The 17210-nt window shown below is 39.0% G+C and overlaps 1 protein-coding gene across 2 annotated transcripts in view; it reads right to left on the bottom strand.

Annotated features, from left to right (window-relative positions):
• The window catches only part of Wls (Wnt ligand secretion mediator), an 87495-nt gene that overhangs the window by 30524 nt on the left and 39761 nt on the right, over positions 1 to 17210 (bottom strand). For both annotated transcript variants that reach the window (XM_085677484.2, XM_048453492.3), the window contains 2 exons: positions 9525 to 9649; positions 605 to 766 (listed from right to left, as the gene is read on the bottom strand). In XM_085677484.2, coding sequence (XP_085533610.1) covers positions 605 to 766; positions 9525 to 9649 — 287 coding nt within the window. The remainder of the gene's footprint in view (positions 1 to 604; positions 767 to 9524; positions 9650 to 17210) is intronic.

Consider the following 17210-nt stretch of genomic DNA (forward strand, 5'->3'; position numbering starts at 1 on the left):
TTGGACACATAACCCTACTACTAGCCACAGAGCAATTGGAAAGTTAGCTTCTGAGGAGGGAAGGAGAGTGTTTTATGTAAGAGTGCAGCCCTTTGTAAATCAACCAAGCAAGCTCCAGTGGAGGAATAAACATCTAATGATATTTTGGGCAGCACAAGCAGATCTTGAAAGATTTTTATTTTGTTTCAGTTAACCTTGATTTTTTTTTATAGCACAAAGTTGGGAGGATAGGAAAGAAAACATGGATCTGAAAAGAGTTGTGGGACCAAATATGATCTAAACACATATGAAACTGAAAACTCTCAAAGAACTCATTAAAATTAAAGCATTAATATTGAAAAATCATGCATACAAAGAAATAACGTTATGCAAATCATTTTAATTTAGAATTTTAATCATCATGGTTGTGTTGTTATTCTTAGATAAGCAAATAGATAGGCATATAGCTGGCAGGATTAATAGAAGAGTTTTCTTCCCAGGAGGTTCCAAGGTTTTATGTGTGAAAAGAGATGGAAGAACTAAGACTCTTTATGACACTTTTATGAAAACTGTATTGACTACTGCTTCAAGGTCACAGACTACTGGTTCAGTTACACTCACTTACCACCAACCGAATATCCTTTATTTCCCCAATGCCAACATTGATTTTCTTCTTCTCATTCACTGGTAGTCGGATATTTAGAAGGTAATATTTATGAGCCACTGACCCAATTTCCATGAAAGGAAGGACATCACATTCATAATAACGACCTTCATGCTCTAAAGTCTGGAAAGAGATTAGATGGTTTAAGGCAGATTACTATTTACAAAACACTATATGCATTCATTTGCATTGAGTTCATTTCATCAATTTTAAAATGTTATGTGAAGATGCACATTAAAAACACAGATTTACAAGGAATACTGAAATCCCTGTGTCCACTGAACTACTTCACAGAGACAGAGGGAGGGAAGAAAGGGAAGGAGAGAAGGAGAGAGGAGGGTAGGATGGGGAAGAAATCAGCCCTATTTTAGTTAAAAAATAAAAAATATTTAGATAAAAAGTAGAGATTTCTTCTGTCCTTTGAAACCTTTCTCAGACCTGCAGACCACATTAGAGCTTTGCATCAGATCGTTCAACTATTTTAGGTAATTCCTAAGAGACCTCCAAAGATTCCTTGTGTGTGTGTGTGTGTGTGTGTGTGTGTGTGTGTGTGTGTGTGTGTGTATTCAGGAAGAAAGCCATTGATGAAGTCTATCACAATTTTGATAATGGATAATTATTTTTACAGTAAAATATAGAAAGTTAAAATTATCTTCCTCCTATGTTTTGACAAAAAAAAGCAGTACATTGGGGTTGGAGAAATGTCTCAACAGTTACGAGAACTTGCTGCTCTTGCAGAGGACTCAAATTCTGTTCTCAGCATCCACACAGCAGCTTAAAACTGATTATAACTTGAGTTCCAAGGCACCTGACTTCCATGGTGTAAGGAGCCATCAGGACATGGCCATTACGAAATGGCACTGGTGGTCCTGCAGCTTGGAGGTAAACAAATCCTTTTGAAGTTGCCGCGTGGGACTGAGTACCCTTTGCTTACATTTGCATAACTGAGCCTTGTCCCTAGCCAATCCCGAAGCCCCGGGCTTCAGCAGAATGGTATTCACCAATCAGGACAGTATCCGAGTACCTCCACCCTAGAAAAGCAGCCGCTGCTTGGCTTTTCTGCCCTCTCTCGCTCCCCGCTTTCCCTTCAACCGAGAGGCTCCAACAAAGTGTGATTTGGGAAGAATCCTCAACTCGTGGTCATTCTTGCTTGCTAGTCAAGCAGTGTGCCACAACTGGTGCCGAAACCCAGGGCACCGGACAACGTATCGGACATCAGTGAGAGGGCAGAGAATTCAGAACCCAACACACGGAACGGCAACGTCGGAAAAATTCTCCAGGTGTATGCTGATTGCTGAGGCTGGTCCAGAGTGGTAATGTTTGTATTCGTTCTTCTCTGCTGCTTTTGGCTGCACTGTTATTAACCAGGTTGTGAATGTCTTTGCTGCTGCAACCACGTCTAGTCAAATGTGAAACTAAGTCCGCAGTAGATCAAGCGGCATTTTTCTAAAAAGAACGTAACTCCCTTATAAGTAAAAAGGGGGGTTTTCTTTAGCCCAGGGAATAAGTCACACGTAGTTAAGTGTGTACCATGGGCAATTCTTATGGAACCACCTCAAGCCCCACCGAAATCTACGGCTCGATCCAGGTGCTTTTACGACAGCACGGTCTAAAGATCTCTTCCGGGACAGTCGCTATGATTGTTAAGGATATTGATAAGATCTAACCCTGGTTTGCAGCTTCAGGTGATTTAACTTTGCCATTAAGTTAGGCAGGGATTTGAAACAAGCTGAAAGAGAAGGAAGGATTGGAAGGGGCACATTTCCTCTTTGGGGGTTGGTGCGGAGTTGTTTAAGGGATGAATATAATATAGAGATATTAAAAGGAGGGTCACAAGGCATTACAGAAGCACCAGGACAGCCTTTCAGAATCAGATCATAAAGGGGAGGGAAAAGATAGGCCTAAAAGAAAAAAAAAGGAAAAATCAAAGGAAAAGGATCCAGAAATAGTAATAAAAAGAAAAGGGGAAGAAAAACCCCATAAGTTTAGTGCTGGAGGAGTTTGTAAATCTAGATTTAATTAAAGATGTTATATTTGAAGATTTTTTAAATGTCTTTCAGTCATTTTAAGTTCATCTATTAAGAGTTTTCAATTTAGGTTTATTGTATATATTTTTATTTAATTAATTATTCTTTGGAGGACTATTTCTGGAGTCCTTATATTTTTTATATGGATTGATGACTGACAAAGATTTCCAAATCTATAGCCAGAGATGTCGATCCTATTAATTATTTCTCTAAATGTTGGCGGGAGGCAATGTGCCCCCATAAAGGTAACAATTTTAAATAATTCTATCCAGTTATGTAAATGCTCACGTACTGGATCAGATAATTATTTTCTGCCCCTGGAAAAGTTCCAAGCGGAGTTGATTCTAAAAGATGTTTTGGGGCTGGCCATTCAGCGCAATTCAAAGACCTGCTACAATGGTGCAGGCCAATTAAAAGAAAAAAGGATGTTTTGAGGTTGGCTATTCAGCCCAATATTAAGGCCGGTTCTGGTGGTGCAGGCCGGTAGGAGCTTAAGAAGGCAACCACCAGATATAAAAAAAAGCCAGGTAACCAAAGGCGGGGCAATGACGACATGTTTGTGAAGGAGAACGGAAGACCCATGGAGCCTGTAGCTCTGCCCCTGACCCCTGAGCCACGGGCCCCCGCCTCCACGTCACCTCTCCGCCCCTCTGGCCGCTGGGAGCCATGCGCAGACCCGCGGAATACATGTCCTGACTGAGACGGGAGGGTGGAGGCGGTAGCAGCAGGGTGGGCATGGAGGCGGAGAGGGGCCGGGCTCGGCTCGTCAATGCGGGCCGTGCAGGAGTCGCCACCGCCACCGGGCGCTGCGTCAGACGGGGAGGAGGAGCCGCGGCCACCAGGAATAGCTATTCACAGTCAGACAGAACCACTTACACACTTTGCAGTATCTCCTGAGGAAGTCAGAGTCTGAGCCAGCATAAAGATTAAATCTTGTCTTTGGTCTGATTTATCTTTATTGCATAAATTTTATGGAGAAAAATTTGGTGTATTTCCCCAGGATTACCTCGCCTCACCCGTTGGTGGGAGCCTTAACAATCTATACAGATGGTTCCAAGACGGGGAAAGGGGCTTTGATGGTGGGGAATACTAAACCTGTGGTTTTTCAATTTCGGCCTGATTCCCCCCAAGTCACTGAGTGCTTGGTAATTTTGGAGGTGTTCCAAAGATTTCTTGAGCCATTTAATTTAATTTCAGAGTCACAATATGTGGTCAATTCTGTGGCCTCTCTTGAGGTTGCAGCCTCAATTTGCAGCTCAAGTACAGTGTCCAATTTTTTTTTACAAATACAAAAACATATTTTAAAAAGAAAAAAATCCCTTTTATGTTGCTCATATTCGAGCCAATTCTCTTTTGCCAGGACCTATGGCAGAGGCCAATGCTCAAGCTGATCATGCTACTTGAGCTATAGCCCTTGTGGCTGCAGATTCACTCCAGCTAGCTAGAGATTTCCATCAGCTCTATCATGTCCCAGTGAATACACTTCGCTTAAGGTTTAAGATCTCTAGGGATAATGCCAGGAGAATAGTAAAAGCCTGTCCCTCCTGTGTGACCATGCTACATCCCCCACATATTGGGGTAAATCCCAGGGGGCTAAAGCCAAACTCACTCTGGCAACATCTCGGAGTTTGGCAGGCAAAAATATGTTCATGTGTCGGTGGACACATGCTCTGGGATAATTCATGCCACCCCACTAGCAGGGAAAAAGGTAACTCATGTAAAAATGCATTGCTTAGAGGCCTGGGTGGCTTGGGGAAAGCCAACCCATCTTAAAACTGATAATGGCCCGGCATATGCCTCAGAGGGCTTTAAAGCCTTTTGCAAGCAATTACAAGTTGAACACACCACTGGCCTACCATACAACCCGCAAAGTCAAGGGATTGTAGAGATGGCAAATAGAAACCTAAAGGAAATTCTCCAAAAACAAAAAGGGGAATAGCCGAAGCAGCATCCCCCAGAGAAAGGATCTCCCTTGCACTCTTTACATTTAATTTTTTAATTCAAAACAATGCTGGAAAGACAGAAGCAGACAGGCATGCCCTGTATAAAAGCTCTACGGGGCAAGATTTGGTCATGTGGAAAGATGTATTGGTTAACAAATGGTATGGACCGGATCCGGTGATTTCCAGATCCAGGGGAGCTATTTGTGTTTTCCCTCAGAATCGAGAGGATCCAATCTGGGTGCCAGCAAGACTGACCAGAGAAGTGAAGGATGCTGCAAAGGATGAAGATGATCCAATGGATGCTGAATGCCCTACTGTGGATGATTCATGCGGAGGCAGCAGGGATGACCCTCTGGGCGGTGACAAGAGCAGCTGTTTCACATTATCATCTTAAACAGCACCCGTGTGCAGCCTCTTACCTTTGAGCAATTTTCTGACTGGCTTTATTCTGCCTTTTCCTTTCTTAAGGAATGGGTGGGAGTAGGGATATTTTTGGCATGCTGCCTAGGTGGATGTGCGGTATGTCTGTGGTTGGTGTGCCATCTGCAAGCCCAAATGTGGAGGGACAAGGTCATTGTAGCACAGGCCTTGGCTGTCTTGGAATGTGGATCCTCACCCCAGATTTGGCTTTCAGCCTTATAGAGCTCGTAGGCAATATGCCATGCATAGCCTTTGCACCCTCTAGGGACCCGATAGTCCCATTGCACAGAGGAAGGTATGCATAGGCGAGGGTGTGTAGATACAGCCCTTGCACTCCCAGGGAAAAATTTGTCTCATTGTACGGGAAGGGTGTATCTTGATTTTTCCTTTCCCTCAATTGATCCACACATCATGAGGTGGGGACTTGATTTGGAAATAGGTTTTGCCTTATTGCTCTACAAAAACAAAAAAGGGGGAGCTGTAAGGAGCCATCAGGACATCACCATTACAAAATGGCGCTGGCGGTCCTGCAGCTTGGAGGTAAACAAATCCTTTTGAAGTTGCCGCGTGGGGCTGAGTACCTTTTGCTTACATTTGTATAACTGAGCCTTGTCTCTAGCCAATCCCGAAGCCCCGGGCTTCAGCAGAATGGTATTCACCAATCAGGACAGTATCTGAGTACCTCCACCCTAGAAAAGCAGCTGCAGTTTGGCTTTTCTGCCTTCTCTCGCTCCCCGCTTTCCCTTCAACCGAGAGGCTCCAATAAAGTGTGATTTGGGAAGAATCCTCAACTGTGGTCATTCTTGCTTGCTGGTCAAGCAGTGTGCCACACCATGGTTTGTGTGGTTGTCTGAAAGAAAATAGTCACCATAGTTAGTGACCCTATCAGGAGGTGTGGCTTTGTGGCCTTGATTGAGTGTGTCACTGTGGGCTGAGCTTTAAGGTCTCCTTTGTATGTGGATCAAGATGTAGAACTCTCAGCTCCTTCTTCAGCACCATGTCTGCCTGAATGCTGCCATGTCCTACCATGATAATAATGGACTAACCTCTGAAACTGTAATCCAGCCCCAATTAAATGTTTTCCATTGTAAGAGTTGCTGTGGTCACAGTTTCTCTCCACAGCAATAGAAAACCAAATTCCTGTAAGAATTCATGCAGGTGGTATACTTGCATACAAAGAGAAAAAATACACATAAAATAAAAATGTCTTTAAAAACAACAACAAGAAGAAAGAGAAGTTGCACACAGTACCTTGAACAATGGACTTAGTTTGCTAGAGATGCTCATTGAAAATTTTCTACACCCAACCTGAACCTCCTAACAATGCAAGAGGCAAATTGGCAAGAGACAGATGAAATTTTAACTAAACAGAAATTTAACACAGTACCTAAAAAAGCCTCTTGAACTTCCTAACAATTTAAGAAAGACTATGTGGTAGTGGGGAAATAAATTCTATACACTTTCCAAGACAATCTGTATGTGTGCCTTTTAAAGGTGGGTACCAGAGGTAAACACGGTGTGCAGAAGCATGAGTTATAGCAAGCAGGAATATTTTTTCCCTGATAAGTACCTGGAAATCTGCCATTAATATTAGATCTACATGCAGAAAAACTTGATGTGTCCTGAATAATTGAAAAAAAGTGAATTATTTCTCATTCCTAGTTCTGAATTGTTTCAATGGCATTTATAATTTGTCATATTAGAGAAAAATAAGTAGTACGGAATTCAGTGAGAAGATGAATAGGAGGCTGTAGTTTAGCATTAAAAGGATTCAGCAACTTTTGTAATGATGTCTTTACTGGACAGGCAGGACATTGTTCTAACCCTGAGTACAATGAATATGTCTCTATACAAAGACAGGAGACACTTGTAGATTAGAAGGAATAAAACTGGCAAACAATCCGTGCACCTCTATTTTCTTCTTCCCTTTCTTTCCTGGTCAGGCATCACTAGTCAGTCGTGTTCTAGTATAGACATGTATCAGTAATGAATCATGAAAATTTATCTTCTAATGTATGAGGGTTTTTGTCTGACATCACCAGTTGATTACTGGCAGCAAATAAGATTTTAAAAGTAAAATATTAAAAAATAAAATATTCTGTTTCTTTCTCAAATTATGGATGCATATTGGATGATTCTTTCTATATAAACGGTCTTTCTGCCCATGAATTTCTTTTTCCTCCTTTACCCACAAATAAGTATTGAAATAAAAATATGTAGGAATTAATGAAAGTAAACTACAAGCTGCCTAGCAAGATTAGTGTCAAACTCACCACATGCAGTTAGGGGCTGGAGGGTTTGTTTGTTTCCTTGGTTTCTTTCTTTTTTACTTTTCTCCTTTCTTTCTTTCTTCCTCCCTTTCTTTTTTTCTTCCTTTCTTTCTTCCTTCCTTCCTTTTTAAAGTATTTATTTATTTGCACGTTATTTGTTTTGACTATTTTGCCTTCATATATGTATGTGTAACATGCTTTGGGTTTGCTTTTGAAAGTTCTACCACTACCAGTATTTATGGCACTTCAGAAAAACAATATTCTCATTTTCTCCTTTTTTTTTTTTTTTTACTGCCTCCTACCTGCCTTCTCTCCCTCATACCCTCCCTAGCCTCTCCTAATTCTGGCATAAGACTACCTAATTAGGGAAAATTACAGTAGGTAGCAACTTGACTTTTTTTTTTCTTGACTTCACAATCCACTGGAGACTACAGAGCTTTAAAACAACTTCTCATTTAACATTCAGAATCAAAATTAACTTTTGCCATAATCAAAATGCATAGATTTGATGATTCATTTTCTTCACACCTTCCAAAGTCTGATCTCTTTTGAGAAGGAGATCAACACATTCTAAAGATAATTAAGCACCTGTCACTGAGAAACGGTTACAGGCAGCACACGCACACACTTCTCAATGTGTAAGGAAAAGTGAAAAATGACTTCTTTTTATGAGGATACAATTTTTTACATTCAAAAGTCCTGTAACTTTCATTTAACCAGGCTCTCCTCTGAAAAATATAACAAAGATACATCACATATAGAAGAGTTATATATTCCTCAATTTCATAAAAAAATTTTGAAATGGTAGCTATCTCTTTATTTTCCCCAGTTTATAGGTTCCTTTCATTTTTACTCATTAAATTACCTTCAAGAGCCTACCTAAAACAATTATTCTAGGCTACTTAGGAGAGAACTCTATATTTAGCTAGTAAGCAAAGAAAGGGCCTGGGGTAGAATTTTCAAGTTTTGTTCATTCCAAGAGTATGAGTTCAAAGTGCACTGAAATAAACTCTTCAGGACTGTCTCCTGATTTGAGTCAGGAATTATTATGGATTGAATGTGCCTATGAATTCTAATATTGAAATTTAGTTGTTATCATGATTTGTTCATAACTCTCATGAAAGAATTAATGTTGTCACTGTGGAGAAGGGTTAATAATCTAGAGAGAAGTTTTGCTACATGAAGCCCACTTTTGTCCTATCTCCTTTCCCATATGGGTATGATTGCTCTCTTACCATGTTTTAGTAGAGTACAAAAGACCTGAACAGATATCAGTATCATGGTTGTAGACTCTCAGCCTCTACAAGTATAAACCAAATAAACTACTATTATTTATAATTTACTGACATCGGCAGCAGAAAATAGCGGGTTTTAAGTGTGGCCTGAGAATCTGTACTTCCCATAAGCTTACAAATCACACAGATGTGCTTGATACTTAGACCACATTTGTGTAATGAAAGCCAAGAAAACAAACTGCAACAGGTGATTGGATGCTTTCGATGTTGGGTATAGTTTGTCTATGAGAGTTACAGTTGATACATGTTTTTTTTTTTTTTTGTTTAGGCAGCACACCTTGCTAACATTGCATTTGATTCACAAACATGTCTTAGGCATAATGTTAAATTGTAAAGCCCCTGTACACCTGTACATGTACATGTTCATTATTTCTTCTGGTTCTTAAAAAAAAAAAAACAAGGTTACTATACATTATCTATTTTGCAGAAGAAAAAATAGACAAATTATAAAGCTTGATTGTGAACTCTGACTTAGTGACAGACCTGGAAGGGGGACACATATTTTTTATTTCATACTCATTGTTTAATTTATACTAAAAGTATGTGTCTATGTATAGTGGGCATAGTATTCAGAGGCTTCTACCTGCCATTCTCACTACTAACTTTGTTCTTACACTGGAAAAAAACAAAGTTTTAAAAGACCAATGCTAGAGGAAGGATCAAATTTTTCTGATTTTGTACAAGTCCTTCAGGATCAACTAAGATGAGTCAACAGATGAGAAAAGAATCCTTTTCAGTGGAGAGTATAGCCTCTCCTTTACTGCAAAAAAGAAAAAGAAAAGAAAAGAAAAGAAAAGAAAAGAAAAGAAAAGAAAAGAAAAGAAAAGAAAAGATTCTGTCCCTAATGGGATATCAAAAGTCACTTAATTGTTGTTACTCCATGCCAGGAAAGAAACACTCTCAACTTAGCAATAAAAGTACCCTACCTTGGGGGATGTAAAAGTACATTTTAGTTTGCGTGGTACTCTTTCATGGGCCATTTCAGTCCATTCAGAAAACATATCATCACGGTAACCCAGGGAAACATCCATGGAAACTTCTGCATTTTCTCCTGCAAGAGAAAAAAATGGACAATTTATAAGTAATTTTGTGAAAAATACTTTTTAAACATTCCAAAATTTTCACAGGCTCTTCCATGGAATCAAAACAAACAAACAAACAACAAGAACAAAAAAAATACCCAAAGCAACAACAACAACAACAACCCATAAAGATATTATTATCAAACCTAAACCTAAAGATTGAAGTCACAGTACTAAAGTCTAGTATGGATTCTGGATCTTTTCCCATAGTCACTCTGTGAGTCAAGAACTTCCATTTAAGCTCTATCAGATATAAGAACTTCATTCTCTCTGAGGCAGCACAGTTGCTCAGAATCTGAATCATAATTAGGACTTATCCTCCCATCACTTGCACTGCTGTTATAAAATATGCCTGTAAGAGCCACATGGGAGTTGTACCAAATAGTTCAATAAAAAGTGCCTTAGATGCTTGATAATTATCATTGTTACTTTGCTTGTTTTTATTTTTGTTTCTTTTGTTTTGTTTTTTTTCTCCATACTATTCTTTTCATTGGAAAACTATTTTCTTTGAAAGAATAGGGCTGGTCTTACACATGGACAAAGTAAACTCACCCTAATACAGAGTACCACTTTCCTCTTCCATTCCTCAAAGGCTTTGAAGATTCCTAGGTGACAAGAAATGTACACACCCAGAGCCTACCCACCCAAACACCCTACTTCTGTCTTGTGCTACTCTGGAAATACTCTTCTTGGACAACTCTGATCTTATTCTGAGTGTTTATGTGATTTTCCCCAAAAATGGGTATTCAAGAGGAATGAAACAACCATTTGTGTGGTCAATAATGATCAAAAGGCTGTTGTTCACAGAAAGACATACACAGCACTAAATCTCAGAGTCTGGGGTGCCCTCACACAAACAACAAAGGCTTCTCCTCTCTATATGAGATGTGAAGGAGATAAAAAGGGTTGAAAGGGCTTCCTAATCAATCATATTCCTACACATAATAAAAAGCAGTCCTAGAATCATACATTCAAAACTGACTGATATTCCAGTTCATTATGAAAACAAATCTGGTGTAATCAGAAAGTAAAATATATTTGGCTGACCAGTTTATTGGTCAAATGTATCACTGCGAAATATATCATGAAACAGCAGATATGCCTTCAGGGAAACTCCTACCCTGGACCCCATAAAAAATAAGAATAGCAATAGGCCTAGGTAGAGAAGATATTTCTGGTAGAGTGAAGATCAGACAGGATTAACCACTGGCCTGGCCCCAGCTTTAACAGTTCTTCTAATCTACTGAGAATGTTCAAAAGAAAAGCAATAAAAAATTTTACACACAATATTAGTACACAACTACCCTATTTTAAGTAACAATAACTTCTGAGGTTTATTTAAATTACCTATTTTAATTTTCTATCAACCCTAATAACTAAATATTGATATTTCCATTTGATTAATAAGTAAACTGAGGTTTCAGATATTAAATAACGGCATAAAGATATATTGTTGATATTAACATGAGAAATATAATGATCCTAAAGTATTCTTAAAGAAAAAAATATCAGGACTGAGAGTAAAACTCAGTGGCAGGTTCTAAGTTCCAACCTTAAAACTTCCAGAGAGGGGGGATCAGGAAAGGAAGGAAGGAAGGAAGGGAGGGAGGGAGGGAGGGAGGGAGGGAGGGAAGGAGGGAAGGAGGGAAGGAAGGAAGGAAGGGAAGGAGGAAGGAAGGAGGAAAGGAGGGAGGGAAGGAAGGAAGGAAGGAGGGAGGGAGGGAAGGAAGAGGGAAAGAAGGAAAAAAATGAAAACTCTCCATCATATCATTTACTCATTTCTTTTGTGATTTTGCTGCAGGAGTAATGATAATAATTAATTTGTTTCACTATAAGTATTCCTGTTGCTATATATATCTAAAGACATTATGTTGTATATATTAAATGTGCCCAGAAATTTCTAAATATTATCACTTGATCTATATCACTTAAAAAATTGTCTAACTTGTCATCCTCAAATCAGTCACAAAGGCTTCTTATTAACTGTGAAAAGATGATGTGGTGGTCAGCATGAAGAATGTGGTGCCTGAGGTTTCCTGATGCTTTATTAATATAACAGCACTTGGATTATGAGGAAGAATGTTTTTAGTAACAAGATTGCTAAATTAAAAAAATTGAGGCTGTTTCTCTCAATTTTTCATAAGAACAGCAGCTTCTTTAACACATGTTCATATTTGTCCATGTTCCATATTTTGGGAAGAGATTTCATAAGTTGCTGAGGAGCACAATAATGAATGTCAGAGGTGAGTCTTTAATTTCCTCATTAAATTTCCATATCACCCCAAGTCCTGCCTTGCCTATATATTTTGTCTGAAGAAACACAGTTCAGAAGACACCCAGGCAGCATCCTCTATGGAAAAGCTACTCAATTGTAACCATACTCTTTTTTTAAAAGGAAAATAAACAAACAAACAAAAACTTAATTTCTGGTATTTTTCTTTTTAAAAAATCAAGACTGCTGTGGGACATTTGTCTGTATCCTGTCAATTATATTTTAAATAAACACTGATTGGCCAGTAGCCAGGCAGGAAGTATAGGTGAGACAACCAGACAGGAAGTAGAGGTTGGTTAAGGAGAACAGGAGAATTCTGGGAAGAGGATGCAGTCCTTTACCCAGCTGCAGAGGAAGCAAGATGTGACTGCCTTGCTGAGAAAGGTACAGAGCTTTGTGGCTAGCATAGACAAGAATAACGGGCTAATATAAGTTATAAGAGTTAAAAAGAAGCCTGAGCTAATGGGCCAATCAGTTTATAGTTAATGTAGACCTCTGTGGGATTTCTACTTAAACAATTGTGGGACTTAACAATTGTGGAAACTGGGCAGGACAGAAACTCAGATAACAGAGGTGGATGGCAAAGAGCTATACAGAGGCTAAATACTCTCCAATAACCAAAAACAGATGACTGACAAAGACTTGGTTTCTGTGTATGAGTTATGTGAGCAATAGTGATAGAAGACATCATCTGACTGCTTCTCACTTATGCTTTACTGTTCAAAACTAGTACTAGACAACCAGATGGTACAAAGACACAAGCTGGATGTGCAATGGTGTTAGCGTCTATCCTATCTTCAATATTCTGGTTGGAAAACTGATTAAATCTAACTTTTTATCTCTTTCATCTAACATACCAGCCATTACTTAACTTCCTATATATCTCTCCCCATTTAGAAAATATAGAAGCATAGGGCTTTGCCCTCACAAGTCTGGCATACATGGTATATGTATAGCATACACAAGTTTCCTTTCCACCCAGCAACAGGGGAGTTAGGCCATACTACTGACCAATTAAGTGAATAGAAAGGGGGAAATCAAGAAATAATTATTATATGGTGTCAAAAACTTTTTAGTTTTCAAAAAAAAAAAAAGCCTTGATTTACTTGGGCTTTTGCCCTGGGAAGAAAGGTACAAAAAGTTTTCACAACCCTCATGTGCATTCTCACATTTCCAGTTATGTGTGGTTGTTTGGTAACCTCAGATGGAAGTAACTCAGACCAGCCTGCTTTCAGTCTCCAACAGACATATAATCTGGGGTTATTTGTGCCAGCACTCATTCTCTAATCAAAAGCTCCCCGACCTGACTGGTATTTTCCTGATGCTTTCAATTAAGAAAATAACAAAACCAACCCTGTCTTATATCTATGGAATGTCTGGCAAAACTGGACTTGGCTAATTATAAATTTGGCCCTTACTGTGTTATTAAGATATCCTCCAGGGTTGGGTGTGAACCGTTATACAAATGAATGAGCATGACTATTTAACAAACCAGGCAACAGTCCATTCCCTAAATTTTTCTTCTTCTTTCTCCATCCTGTCAAACATTAGTGTTGTGGAGAAGTATTTCCATTTCTATATTCTGATGCAATATCTCCTGGCTGTAATTAAAAAGTCTACAAATGCAATCTGACAAGGATAAGGGAATAAAACATTTCTTGTGTCTAGTACTTTATAGAGATACTCCTTTTCAGGAAAAAAAAAACTTATCTTTTCTTATTGCAGTCAAGGCAGCAACTCAATGAAGACTGAACAGTTGGAAACACTACTGGAACATTAGCTGTTTATACAGTGATGAATCTGAGCTGCCACAGCAGGAGAAACCAAACAATTCACATCATCAATTCTTTCTCATTCTTTCAGACTTACTACATTTCTCAACTTCTCACACAACTACTACCTATGGCCTAATTGAGATAATTTTTCACACAGCAGTCAGAGAGGTGGCTTATAAAATTCTGTCAGTGGCCCATATCTTTAAATATAGCACTTGGGAAGCTGAGGTAGGCAGATAGCTGAAGTTTGAGGCTAGCCTGGTCTACATAACAAGTTCTAGGCCAGCTGGAACTACATGAGAGAGACTTTGAAACAAAACTAAACATACTTTTAATCTTTTAACTCATCTTCAGTCTAAAGCGGAAACTCTACAAATGGCATACTAAGCTATTATCTGGCTCCTCTATGGTCTCTTCTCTTATTCTACCCAGGCTGTCCCTTCTTCTACAACGTTGGCAGATGAAAAGAGGTCAGCTCTGAAGACAGTCTGGGATCTCTGCCCACCTTGCCACCTGAGAACAGTGTAAGACTGGAAATATGTCTAAACTTCTCCAGTTATAAAATGGGAGTTATAGTAAAACCTCTCATAAGGTCATGAGAAATAAAGAGGGCAATGTATGCCAATTACTTGACAGAGCCTCAGAATATGCATGCTGCTATTTCAATGCTGTTATTTGGGCACATCACACTAACCTCACTAGCAAACCAAATTTCTAAACGGAAATCCCTTATACACAGTGAACTACAAAGGACTGGAGATAGGATTTATTTAGCATCTTTGCTTGTATCAAACTAATGCCTTCTTCTTTTTTTGCCTTCTACTCTACGAGGATCTACGGTGGACAGGCAGAGCGGTCGGGCGCTCTACCCCCTGAGCCATCTCTCCGGCTGCTTAAAATGTGTAGCCCAGGCTGGCCTCGAACTCGTGATCCTCCTGCCTTTGCCTCCTTCAGCAAATCCTACCAGGTTGCGCCACCACAACCGGGAAACTAATGCCTTCTTAACTTCAGGAAATGCATTTTAGTCATTTCTGTTTTCTCAGTTCTTCAAATTTTACTTGGTGTAGGAGTTCCTTCTGTTTGTGTGTTGCTTTCATTGGTTAATGAATAAAGAAACTGCCTTGGTCTAGTTGATAGAGTAGAATTTAGGTAGGTGGAGAAAATAGAACTGAATGCTGGGAAGAAGAAGGGCAGAATCAGAGAAGTCATAGATCCTCTGCTGGAGACGGATGCCCGTTAGAATCTCTGGTAAGCCACTGCCACGTGGCAATACACAGAGTAACAGAGATGGGTTAAACTAATATGTAAGAGTTAGCCAATAAGAAGTTAGAGCTAATGGTTAAGTAGTGTTTTACTTAATACAGTTTCTGTGTGGTTATTTCTGGTGTAAGCTAGCCAGGTGGACGGGACAAACAAGGGGCCCTCTCCTTACTACAAGCCAAGGAGAGAAACACATATTTAAAGCATACAGAAGTCTATCCTACATCACCTATCATTACTTTCTTATTCCCAATCCTACCTCCATATACATTCATGCATATATTCATATGCAACACACATTTGCATACTTCACAAAAGTATGTTTGTCTAATTTGACCCATACTTAATTCCTGTGATGTTTCGAATTAGAATGCCTCCACAGGCTTAAATGTTTGATTAATTGGTCACAGTTAGTGGAGTTATTTTAGTAGATTTAGAAGGCATAGGTTTGCTGGAGGAATTATGTGACACAGGCATTGAGGTTCAAAAGCCACATGCTATTCCCAGTTATCTCCCTCTATGCTATGCTCATGGTTCAGAATGTGAGTTCTCAACTCCTGTTCTTGCTGCCATGACTTTTGGTTGCTGCCATGGTTCTCTGCCATGACAGACTTGGATCCACATGAAACCATCATGGAAGCCAAAAACTCTTCCTTCTATAAGTTGCCTTTGCCAATTTTTTTTAACCACAGCTAAAAAATAAGTAATGAATATAGTTCCCAGTTGCACACCAAAAAAAAAAAATGTACCCGTTCTCTAGATCAGGAGAAAGAGTGGCTTGTGAGGAAAGGGATTAATTCCCCTTCTCTTTTCTGGATAATAACATGGGGATAATGTATTAGTGTTCTGCTAGAAAGTGCCAGTGGGGCTAAAGAGAAAAAAAGGAAATGTGGTTGTTTCAGAAACTATAAATCAACAACTTCTTTGACCGAGTGCCTAGCTAAGGTTCTGTGCTTAAATAAAACAATAAAATGGGTCTGCAGCACACAGAAATTGGTAATAGACAAAACTTCTTCTAAGAGATTTCAGAGAAGAAAAATTGTGAAGCATTCTTTCGGGTACAGCAAGACTTGACAATCTATTCAACCTGGCTTGTTAAAACTAGAGGGAAATCAGATGATAAGACAAAAACATAACAATTTGCACTGCCACTGAGGGGGCAATGATATTCCTCTGAAAGTTAAATGAATTTCTTTTTTTGAAACCAAATACTTCCAAGCATCGACAGGTTCTATAAATACTACTGAGGATAAAAATGGATGAGACAAAATCATTGACCTCAAATTATTCACAGTAAATTGGAAAAACCGAGCACTGAAACAAACCTATGTATACAGGTATCTCAAAGTGTTTAAAGGCATTTGGGTTAAGCAATGAAGCACAGAAAGTGTGACTTTCAGAATCAACTCATCCACAGTGATATCTACCTACTAATCACAGGACAATAGTTCAAAAAGCAATGGTGTAGAAGCAACCATGGATAAAGGAAGATGTACATCTAAAAATCCATATAAGAATAAAGAAGCATTAAACAGTCAGAGAAACTAATTCAATATGGTGGAGATGGAAAAGTTGCTAGAAGGAATAAAGGATTGAGCATTTGGAAAAGTCTGATAACTAAGAGTCCAAGTTATACTGAATACCATGGTATTCTGCTTAGAAAGATATTGAAACAGGCCAGACTGTGATGGAGCACGCCTTTAATCCCAGCACTTGGGAGGCCAAGGCAGGCCATCAAATATCTGTGAGTTCAACGAAGGCTTCGTTTATAGAGCAAGTTCAATGAAAGCCAAGGCTACACAGAGAAACCCTGTCTCAAAAAACCAAAACAAATAAACAATTAAAAAAAACAAGCATTCCTAGCAGCAACATAAAAGACAGACCTGGATCTAGGCACAAAGGATGTTGGTTAGAGAGCTATACAAGGGAAAAAAAATCACAGCCCATTGTATTTCATAGCTCTGTTTGTTTAATTAAAAAAAATAGCAAAAGAATAATTTGCAAGGAATTTGAACTCAATGATCGTCTTTTTTTCCCATATAACAAAGCTAGAGAAAATAGAACTATTCAAGCTGGCAAACATTAAAACAAGGAAAACAAATGTGGTCAGACTTGTTCCTATATGACCATAATCATTATTCAAGCCAAAAGAAAACAAACCTGATTAACTGAGGGATGGAAAGACACAGTGGCTACCTGTTTTCTCCCCAGGACAACACATAC

This window comes from Myodes glareolus, chromosome 17 (genome assembly GCF_982192425.1).
Source record: "Myodes glareolus chromosome 17, mMyoGla1.1, whole genome shotgun sequence".
NCBI lineage: Eukaryota > Metazoa > Chordata > Mammalia > Rodentia > Cricetidae > Myodes > Myodes glareolus.